Source organism: Phyllostomus hastatus, unplaced genomic scaffold (assembly GCF_019186645.2).
Source record: "Phyllostomus hastatus isolate PE091 unplaced genomic scaffold, TTU_PhHast_1.1 phas_contig_38, whole genome shotgun sequence".
Classification (NCBI taxonomy): Eukaryota; Metazoa; Chordata; class Mammalia; order Chiroptera; family Phyllostomidae; genus Phyllostomus; species Phyllostomus hastatus.
In genome coordinates this window covers 18043803-18054254 of record NW_025333869.1, presented here as the reverse complement: position 1 = coordinate 18054254, position 10452 = coordinate 18043803, and the positions used below count along the sequence as shown (strand labels likewise).

At 49.9% G+C, this 10452-nt stretch overlaps 1 protein-coding gene across 1 annotated transcript; it reads left to right on the top strand.

Annotated features, from left to right (window-relative positions):
* Nucleotides 1-1234: 1234 nt before the first annotated feature.
* Nucleotides 1235-8053, top strand: PPIF (peptidylprolyl isomerase F). The gene is made up of 6 exons (XM_045842373.1): nucleotides 1235-1527; nucleotides 2781-2811; nucleotides 3349-3437; nucleotides 5132-5228; nucleotides 5752-5827; nucleotides 7062-8053. The coding sequence occupies exons 1-6, from the start codon at nucleotides 1342-1344 to the stop codon at nucleotides 7195-7197; spliced, it is 615 nt and encodes a 204-aa protein (XP_045698329.1). The 5' UTR covers nucleotides 1235-1341; the 3' UTR covers nucleotides 7198-8053.
* The last annotated feature ends 2399 nt before the right edge of the window (nucleotides 8054-10452 follow it).

The following is a 10452-nucleotide window of genomic DNA, read 5'->3' as shown; positions in this document are numbered from 1 at the left end:
GTGGGTCACCGGCCAGCAGTGACCACGGCACACTGTGGATGGCTCGACAATACGCGAGAAAAAACACACATGCACAGAGACAAACCAGTTTCTGTGGGGAAGTAGGGACAGAATGGCCACCCCCCTAGTGGGGAGCGCGCTGATCCACCGTCCATACCTGCTTTTATTAGGCTCATTTTGCATAATAACTCAGGTAACGTACAATACTCATTAGGGGAAGTAAGGAATATAGGAAACAAAGAACTCTGCCGGTCTATTGAGTTGGGGGGTCAAAGAGCTGTAAGGCTGAGGAACAAACTAGCTTCCTCCTAAGACCCTCCTCATTCAACTGAGAGCGTTCTTAAACAAAGAAGGTTTCACAGTAATTTACATGTTCTTTCTTAGGCCTGATCACCCCGGGAAATCCGCACTTCCCAGTACCGAGCTGTACTTCCCCGTCATTGTTTCAGGCTTAGGTGGAGCGCGGGAACTAAGGCCACCGAGAGATAAGGAGATTTTCTTCTGGACGCTGAGAACTCAGACTTTGTCAAAGCCGAGGAGTGAGGGTCCATCACCCCCTTTTGCTGCAGCCCCCCAAGTCCTTCTTTTGGGGGGCCTCCCAAAAGTGATCGTGCCTGGCCTGGGTTGTTCCCCCGTGGGGAATCTTACCCGTCTTTGGCTAACCGACCAAGCTTTTTGGGGGTTCAGTTATGAACAAAGCAGCAGAAACAGCATTCCTGCCAGGAAGATAAGCTTTTGTCTCCTTGCCGGCTCACGGTTTCAAGGGCGTTCCCTTAGCCTAGCTAGGCGGGGGTCTCAGCTTCTAATACCAGTCAGGGCGGTTCCCAACATCCAGTCTTGTGGGAAGGAGACCTGAGCTCTAGAAGCATCTGTGGACAGGACAAGCCTGTGGTCACCATGGGTGGTGACTCTGCCTGTCTCTGCCCATCATCACTCACTCTAATCCAGCCTCTCCTCTCCACCTTTCTTTGACTGACTCTCAGTGCCACCATTTCTCCTGGTCTCTGTCTGTCTGCAGGGCCCTCACAAAATGGAACTGGTCTCCTTTTGCGAGGTCGTGTCTGTCCCTCAAAATTCTGGCTCTGGCGAAGTCCCAAATAATTCACGCCCTGCCGCTCCGCCAGTCCGGCTGCGTTGCCCACCGAGGCCGGTAGGGGTCGCCCACTGACAGCCCTGGAGGGGGCGGGGCGGGGCGGGGCCACGAGGCCTGACGGACCAATAAAGACGCCGGCGCGCCGGCGCCGCGGACCAGACTTTGTAGGCGCGTGACCTTTGCTGCCGTCTTTTTCGCCAGCACAGCCGATCTTGCCTCCTTCCTCGACCCGACCCGACCCGCACACCATGCTGGCAGTGCGCTGCGGCTCCCGTTTGCTTGGCTTGCTCCCTGCCCCGCGCTCCTTGCCGCTGCGACCCGCTGCCCGCCCCTGTAGCGGCGGCGCCCGCAACCCGTCCTCTTCCGCCCAGAACCCGCTAGTGTACCTGGACGTCGGCGCCGACGGGCAGCCTCTCGGCCGGGTGGTGCTGGAGGTGAGACCACTGGACTGGACTGCACTGGGCCAAGCTTGGGAAACGTAATCGGGAGAACCCGGGACCCCGGTGCGGCGCTGTGCCTGGCTCTCTGGGTGACCTTGCCTCCCACTCCGGGACTCGGCCTCAGTTTCCCCATCTGTAAGACGGGGCAACGGATTGGTTTCCTTCAATCTCCTCTCGGAACTTTGGAGAATGGAGGTGGAGGGAGGAGGGTACGTATGGACAAGAAAGGTGAAGGTCAGGTCGTAGAAGGTGAGGGCCCGGGAGCGGTTCCAAGTTCTTTCGGAATCGTAACCTAGACCCCGGCTCCGATGTGGGTGTCAGGCGTCTGTGTCTCGGCAGCGGCTTGGCTGGGCGCTCACGTGACGTTCTTTGCGTACGGCTAGAGTAGCGCGCCGTCCCCCTCCCCAACGCGGCTCCAGTCCCGCGCGTCCCTGCCTTCTCGCCCACTCGCTGGGCTCTGGGGAACGAGGGAGGATGGCTAGAGTAAGCCACCTCTCGCGCAGTAGCGGCCTCCAGCCACCAGTAGGACCCCGGGATGGTGAGTCTGGGCAGTGTGCCAGGAGCCCTATTCCAACTCCGGCCACCTTTCCGGGTTCGACACTCACTTCCTGCTCCTGACTCCTGGGCCATTTTAAAACAAAGCAAAGAGGCCTTAAGGTAACAGAGCGGGAAGGTAACTGAAAGTCGATGTAGCCTTCAAGCTTGGCCCTATTTTTAACTAAGGGCCATCAGTTAAACCTCGGTTTCCTCTTCTGGAACATAAAGATAACCATTCCTGCTCCCATTTATGTCAGTGGTTTGGAGCCAGGGTGGCTTTTGAAGATGGGAGGCAAGAGGTCAATTTGGATGGGGCTCCAGCCTCTCCTTACCTCCACCCTTCTTGCCTCTCTCTCAGCCTCAGTTGCCCATCTTCTCAATGAAGATCTTGGAGTGACTCCTCCCTGGACCCTCTCTCCAGGCCCTGAGCCTGTGCTTGGGCCAGATGTAGTAGCTTTGCCAGTTCCCCCGCAGGGAAGCAGGCCCAGATGGTATTGTGATCTTTCCTCACACATTAGGAAACCAAGCCTGCCTCCTCCCAGCCTTGGATTCAGGAAGCAACTGGCAAGAATGATAGCTGCTTAGACTGGGAGTAACAGGAATGGAATGGCACATGGTGCTGTCTCAGTCTCCTTGGCCACTCTGGAGCTTCCTTCCTTCACCTGCCTTTTGACTGACCATCTTCCCTTGTCCCTCTTCTTTCCCTACAGCTGAAGGCAGATGTTGTCCCAAAGACAGCAGGTAAGATAGTGCCTGGGGCCCTGAGTCTGGTCTAGGTAGAAGGAAGAGAGGGGCACGGTGAGGTGGTTGCACTGGCAAGAGGAATTGGGGCAAGGGAATAGAGGACCAGATGGGAGTACCATGTGTGGCTCAGCCACTGCGTGCACTGGGGCAGCCTTCTGTTCCTCTCTGGGCCTCAGTGTGGGCCTTGCCCACCTGTCTGGTAGTAGTCTCAGTATCAGTAGAAGGCATATGTAAATTTCCCCTGGACAGCTTCCTTCCTCCTGGTGCCCATTGTGGCAGGGTGGTGGGCCACAACCCTTGGACTCCCTGCCCAGCTGACCTGGTCCTGAAACAGGATTGTGTGCTCTGCCACTGAGGTCAGTGACTAGTCCCAGGTCACACAGCCAGAGCAGACTTGGGGTGGGCCTAGAGCCTTCTGTGCCCTGCTCACCTGGGGGATTAGAGGGGATGCTGGCTGGAACAAGGTGTCACGCCCAAGGTGTCACATGAGTTGCGGCCTAACCCTGTTGACCTGCCTCTCCTTTCCTTCCTCAGAGAACTTCCGAGCCTTGTGTACTGGGGAGAAGGGCTTTGGCTACAAAGGCTCCACGTTTCACAGAGTGATTCCGTCCTTCATGTGCCAGGTACTGTGACCCTCTGCTCAGGTTCCTTTTCTGTAAGTGGGGATAAGAATGGGGCCATTCACAGGAGTGCTATGAGGACTAGTGAGCAAGCATGTACTTAATGCTTGCAGAGTACTGAATGGAGGGCAACTGTAATGACTCTTGGCCTATCCTCTCACCCTCAGAGGCTGGAACTTGTCTGTGCTCCTTTCGCCCTCCCCTGCCCCTGAAGTTAAGCAACAGGGCAAGTGGCAGGATGGCCCTGCCCAGCTGAGTTGGGAAAGCTGAGCCTGTGAAGGGGGTGTTGGCATTGGCATTCAGTGTGGTTGTGCATGGAAGATAGATCTTAAGGCTTTAGAGGACTAGTGTATTCAGACAGTCTCTGCCTCCTGTGTATCACACTGAGCACATGGCATGGGAGAAGAGGAAGAGGAGGGAGAGAGGGCACAGATGAGAACATATAGGTCTGTACTTGGAGTTTCTCTTTGCAGAGAAAGCATCTCTTGGTTGAATGAACATATTCCTTAGTCATGTGCCCAGCCCATTTGTCAGAGACATTAGTATTGCTGTGTCAGGTTTTAGGGTAGCTTTTGGCAGCAAGAACTTCCCCAGGGGTCAGGACCCATGCTTCCTTGGGGATTGTCCTCTGTTAGGTCAAACGCTGCTAGGTCAGGAGTTTGTGTCCTGTGGCAAGGGCATGGATATCATGACCTTTCTGAAGTCCTTTCAGCCTTGAATTCTCTCCCCATTCCCTCTACCCTGCCCTGGTAGCTATAATCATATGGTGGTGTTATTGGTTTGGGGCTAGGCTTGCTGATGTGACAAATGCCATAGGAGGGGCAGGGAGATTGTAGCACGGGACAGGCTTAGCCAAGCCCTGTATCTCCCGGGAGCTGAAGTGGGTGTCCTGAGCCAGGCTATTGTCTTCCTCTGAACAGCAACAGGCAAGGGTGGAGACTTCCAAAGTTGCGGGGCTTGTTGAGGCATAAGCTGGCAGCACCGGGGGCCAGGCCGGGGTCTTGAATTGGCCCTCTTTGGGGACACCTCACTGGCATTTGTGAATGCTCCAGCTGGCTGATAGGTCATCCCTAGGACCTGAGAGGGTCCCATCTCAGGAAAATGGTACCGTGGCCTGGGGCTGGGGTGGCAGCCATTGGTCTCTTCTGGCCACGGAAGCCTCTGATGAGGCCTGAGGAAGGATGTCAGCCCTGGGTGGACTCTGTACTGGGTCTGTAAGGCAGAGGGACACCACTGGGCATGGTCAGTGGACGATACTGGACAAGAACAGGACTGAGCTTAGGGAATTGGCTCTGTGCCAACTGTGCTGCTCCCCACAGACCAGATGTGGGATCGGGGGCTCCTGGATGCCTCCCTGTTTATTCTCCAAAAGCTGTGAGTAGGAAATTAATTATGGGTCCCTAAGAATCATATTGTTGGTCATCAGTTCCTTTGAGGATCATTTAAAAACTTGCTCAGACAAAAAGTGAATCATTTGGAAACAGAGTTATACTAGAAAATATTTAAGTTTATTTTAGTTTTGCTTATTTTCCTTAATATTTTATTATTCCTTATATAATTCGATGCTTTTTGACTCCTTTGCCTGAAGAGCTTCTGGTGGGGTGGGCCTTAAGAGGGTTAGGGGCTTCCCAGTGCCGCAGCAATGTCCCCTGCCAGCTCTAGGTGACAGCCACTCAGAAGGTGCTCTGTACTCACAGGCTGGAGACTTCACCAACCACAATGGCACCGGGGGAAAGTCTATCTATGGAAGCCGCTTTCCTGATGAGAACTTCACACTGAAGCACGTGGGGCCAGGTGAGTGGGGCGTTGCCATTTCCTGGTCTAAGTGCCCCAAGCTTTGACCCAGCCCCTGCCCTTCCCAGTGGGCCTGAGGGGCCAAAATCTGATCACTGATTGTTCAGTATCTGATTGTGACCCTGCCTTCCTTCAGTGCTTTGGGTGGTTTGTTGGGTTTTGCAAGAGCTTTTCCATTCTGAGCTCTCAGTTTAAAAATAAACTGTGATTTGGAAACTTGACAAGGGGGAGAGCCTTTAAGCCAGACTCCAGTGTTGTGTCACCTTTGGGACCCAGCATACAATGTAGAAAAGTGTAGAGTCAGGGGCAGGGCTTCTGCTTTGGCTCTACCATGAGTGCTTCTGCAAGGCCCTTTCCTTCCTCTGGAGGTGCTTATCCCCTGGGCCCTGGCTTCCTCTTCTGAGCTCCAGGCTCTTCAGACTCACATGTTCTTGATGTGGCTTGAGCCATCTGCTCTTTTGAGTGACTTCCCAGATGAGATGCCTCTGTGGGCAGTGTGGCTCACCCCTGCTTGTTTTTGTAGGTGTCCTGTCCATGGCAAATGCAGGCCCCAACACCAATGGCTCCCAGTTCTTCATTTGCACCATAAAGACTGACTGGTGAGTTCTGTGCTCCTGGCTCCAGTCCCTCTGAGAATGTGGGGCAGCGTCACAGCAGAAGGAGGGTTTGTGTGTTTTCTGAAGAAGGTCTGCTCTGGGACAGTAGCCCTCACCAGGATTGTGTATCTGTATGAGAGAGAAAGTTCCTGAGAGGATCAAGGGAGAATGGGGGCTGTTCTGGCAGCTCTGTCTTAATTAGGCTTCCCATCGTCACTATCAGCTGGAATTTTTTTCAGTGTGTTTTGCACACATGTACAAAGAGTACAGGCCTTGAGGTGGCGTGTCATAGAAACCTGTTTGCCTGGCTTAACCTGTTGTTTTCCAGGCTTACCTCCACCACAGAGTGTACCTTGGGAAATGCTGTGATAGACATTTGGATGTCACACCACAGTTTTCATCAGGCCTTAGCAAAGGCCAGCCCTCTTTCCCACATGCCCATGTTTTTTAGGGATGTCTTTCCTGGTAAATTTTCCACTCAGGGATAAGTTTCTCTGCCCAGAGTCCCTTGTGTCCCAGCCCTGGGGAAGCTGGGGTTGAGGGGACAACAGCTGGCCAGGAACTAAGACTTAATAAAGCCCCTTTCTGAGGACTTTAGGGAGGTCTGGGCGATGGCCTCCAAGCCAGAAGGGACGTGGATGTCGGGGCTGGGCAGGTCGTTGCTGGCTCTGCCTGCTTTTGTGCTCCTTCCATGGAACCAAGCCTTAATGGATCCTGCAGTTCCATCCTTGTCTGTAACCAGTCTTGGCCTTGCTGACACTAGACTAAGTTGCCTTTTAGATTTTTGGAACTCTCTCAAGTTGAGAACTGCTCAGGACTTACAGTCTCATCACACTTGTTACCTTGGCTCTCACCTCATGATTCATGACTATTAAAATAGCTCCATTTACAGAGGCCTTTAATTTCCTTAGAGCAAGAGCTCCCTGAGCAGAGCAAGAATAACTCACTTTTCATAGATGAGGTAGCCAGGCAAGGTCTCACAGCATGAGAGTGGCAGAACATGCCCTGGAAGGAGCCCTCCTCCTCCCATATATTTTGGGGAGCTTAGCAAGGCTTGATACCAGGTTTGGGGAGTAGATCCAGCTTTTTGGTGTGCATTCCTTTCAGAATTGCTGTTTTTGGTAGATAGTTCCACAAGGAAGTGACCATGGTGTTGGTTGACATTGCATTAACTCCCATTTCTGACATTGCATTAACTCCCATTTCTGAGCCATTTCTGGCTCACCTATCCTCACAGGTTGGATGGCAAACATGTTGTGTTTGGCCATGTCAAAGAGGGCATGGATGTTGTGAAGAAAATAGAATCCTTTGGCTCCAAGAGTGGGAAGACGACCAAGAAGATTGTCATCACAGACTGCGGCCAGTTGAGCTAAACCAGGATGCTAGGCCCACAGCAGCTCTACCTGTGTGTTGAGTCACCCAGATGACTGCCTTGGCCTCCCAGTGAAGGTGTCCCGTAGAGATGCTTGTGCTTGCTCTAACATCGCCATGTGCTCAAGGAAGGTGTCTACAGAACGTCAGACCTCCCCAGGACCCACTCAGTGCCCACCCTGCCTCATGACCCTGTTTCTGGATCCCCTCTGTGGACATCCTGTCACTACTCCTCATCGGGTATCAGCTGTGATTGTCCAGCCCAAGCTCATATGTGCTTTGGGTATCGGGGGTGGTGATGGGTTAGCTTCAAGTTCAGGTTTCTGCCTTTTCCTTGACCAAGGGGGAAAGCCAGTTGTTGCAAAAAGGGCTATTGTATAGCTGTTTAATGATGTCTTCCTAATTGGAATAATTTAATTAACAAGACTGGTTGGAGATAATGCTGTGACACTAACTCTTCTGTGCTGTGACCTGAGTTGGTAGCCTAGGCCACAGAACTCCAGAGCTTGGCCTCTGGAACACAATCAGGGCTTTTGTTAAGGGTCTCATGGCTGAGGCCTGTTTATCCCAGCCACTGTGAATCCCGTTGGTTTGTTGCTGTTTATGGGGTAGAAGCAGATAAACCTGGGAACAAAGCCATTGTGAGACATGCCTGCTCAAGGTGAATCCCTGCATGGAAAACAGAAAGGGCCTGTGAGTGCCGTGGGCTCTGGGAGAAAGCAAACATGGATTTCTTGGTGGGCTTTGATTTTTCTGTATTTAATAATTTAAATCTACTGATTGTGTATTAATATACTTCAGGGACATTTTATTTGTGTTCACCTTAAATGTGAAAATAAATCCTATTTTCTACAAAGACCATCTGTCTGGTGTCTGGTGGTTTTAGGAAACTGCATCTATAACCCAACCTTTATGGAGTTACCCTGTGTCTGGTGCGATGTTAGCATTCCATGGACTATCATTTAATCATGAGCTGCCCAGTTTTATGTCTAAGGAAATGGGTCAGGAAAACTATATCAATGACCAGAGCTTTTCCATGAGCACTGGTTTCACCCTGCATCCCAGCTCTGTTCTTAGTGACCCTGAGCCTCAGTTTTCCTCAACTGTACCATGGAGTGACCATAATGCCCACCCTGTAGGGTGGTGAGGGTCAGATGTGATGCATGTGCATGTGAAGAGCATAGCATGGTGGGGACTTACAGTTAAGATGGAGGTATAGATAGACACGCTTCACCCCCTTGTGAAATCACAAAAAATTATACCTAAATTTCAAAATGATGCCCAGAACGTTCAGAAAATCAAACTCTATGGAAGTCTGACAACCAGGGATTTAAAGAAGCCACATTCATCCAGGCAGGTGCCTTTTACAGGGAATCAAAGCAGCTCTACCTAATATACAGAAGCGAACACAGGGAGACTGCCAAACTGAGGAGACAAATATGGCCCAGATGAAAGAACAGAACAAAACTCCAGAAAAATAACTAAATGAAATGGAGATAGTCAACCTAACAGATGGAAAGTTCAAAACACTAGTGATCGGGATGCTGAAAAGAACTCAATGAATACAGCAACAACCTAAAGGAAGAAATGAAGGCTACACTAAGTGAAATAAAGAAAAATCTACAGGGAACCAACAGTGAAGGGGATGAAGCCAGGATTCAAATCAACGATTCAGAACATAAGGAAAAAATAAGCATCAACCAGAACAGAAGAGACAAGAATTCAGAAAGAAAAAACAAAAACAAGGCTAGTATAAGAAGCCTCTGGGACATCTCCAAATGTGTCAATATCAGAATCATAGAGACGCCAGAAAGAGAAAAAAAAGCAAGAAATTGAAAACTTACTTGAAAAAATAATAAAAGAAAACTTACCTCATTTGGTGAAGGAAATAGACATACAAATCCAGGAAGCACAGAGAGTTCCAAATTGGACCAAAAGAGGACCACACTGAGACTCATTATAATTAAAATATTGGGGGTTCAAGACAAAATCTTAAAAGCAGAGCGTTACCTTTAAAGGAATACCTATGAGACTATCAGCTGATTTCTCAAAAGAAACTTTGCAGGCAAGAAGGGACTGGCAAGAAAAGTGATGAAAATCAAGGACCTGCAACCTAGATGACTCTATCCAGCGAAGCTATCATTTAGAATAGAAGAGCAGATAAAGTGCTTCCCAGATGTCAAGCTAAAGGAGTTGATCATCAAGAAGACATTATTACGTGAAATATTAAAGGGACTTATTTACAAAAAAGAAGATCAAAACTATGACCGTTAGGTAACAAATTCACAACTATCAACTGAATTTTAAACGCAAACAAACTAAGCAAACAACCAGAACAGGAACAGAGTCATAGGTACAGAGATCATTTTGAGGATTATCAGCTGGGAGGGGGAAGGGGAAGAATGGGGGAAAATGTGCAGGGATTAAAAAGCATAATTGGTAGGTACAAAATAGGGGGATGTTAAGAAGAGTATAGGAAATGGAGAAGTCAAAGAACTCCATTTTTTTAATATATGCTCAACTGGACATGAGCTAAAGGGAGGGAATTGCTGAAGGGAAGGGGTGTACTGGGCAGAGTGGGGGCAAAGGGGGGGAATTGGGACGACTTCAATAACATAATCTATGATATACTTAAAAAAAAAAAAACAAACGGCATTGTGCCTGGCACATTTTAGTAAGTACTCTGGGGTGACAGGGATGATGACATTTCCACATGTCAGGTTTCCTTCCTCCCTCCCTCCTTTCCTCAGATGTGTTTATGGGTTATTAGAGAAAGGAAGAGAGAGAGAGAGAAACATCAACGTGAGAGAAACATCAGTGGCCTCCCGTACGTGCCTCCATTGAAAATCAAACCCACAACCTTCTAGTATACAGGATAAATCTAACCAAATGAGCCACCCAGCCAGGACCCATGTGTTAGGCTTTTAGAGGAGAAGAATCTAAGATCATCCAAGGTTAGGCATGGACTTCACTATCCTAGATGTGCCATTTAAATTTGGAATTAACTTGTAGGTGTTTCTGAACCCATAGGGAAAGTAGATTGGGAGGTAAGAGGAAGACAGAGCTTCCTCAAACATCCAGATATGGCACAGTCCAAACAATGGAATAATCACATTCTGTTCACAATGTGAATAGAATTACCTCACATCGGAGTTCTCTGAGTCAGATTATGTCTGGTCAAATGTCCTAGTCATTCTAAGGTCAGTAGCTAAACTTGGGTCATTTGGAGTATGGGGTTGTTTGTCAGGTTTTGTGAG

What these genes read in the sequence shown, in the direction of transcription:
- PPIF (XM_045842373.1), top strand. Translation starts at nt 1,342, where the DNA reads ATGCTGGCAGTGCGCTGCGGCTCCCGTTTGCTTGGCTTGCTCCCTGCC. An exon ending in TCGGCCGGGTGGTGCTGGAG is followed by an intron (nt 1,528 to 2,780) that starts GTGAGACCACTG and finishes CTTTCCCTACAG; the next exon opens with CTGAAGGCAGATGTTGTCCC. An exon ending in TTCCGTCCTTCATGTGCCAG is followed by an intron (nt 3,438 to 5,131) that starts GTACTGTGACCC and finishes CTGTACTCACAG; the next exon opens with GCTGGAGACTTCACCAACCA.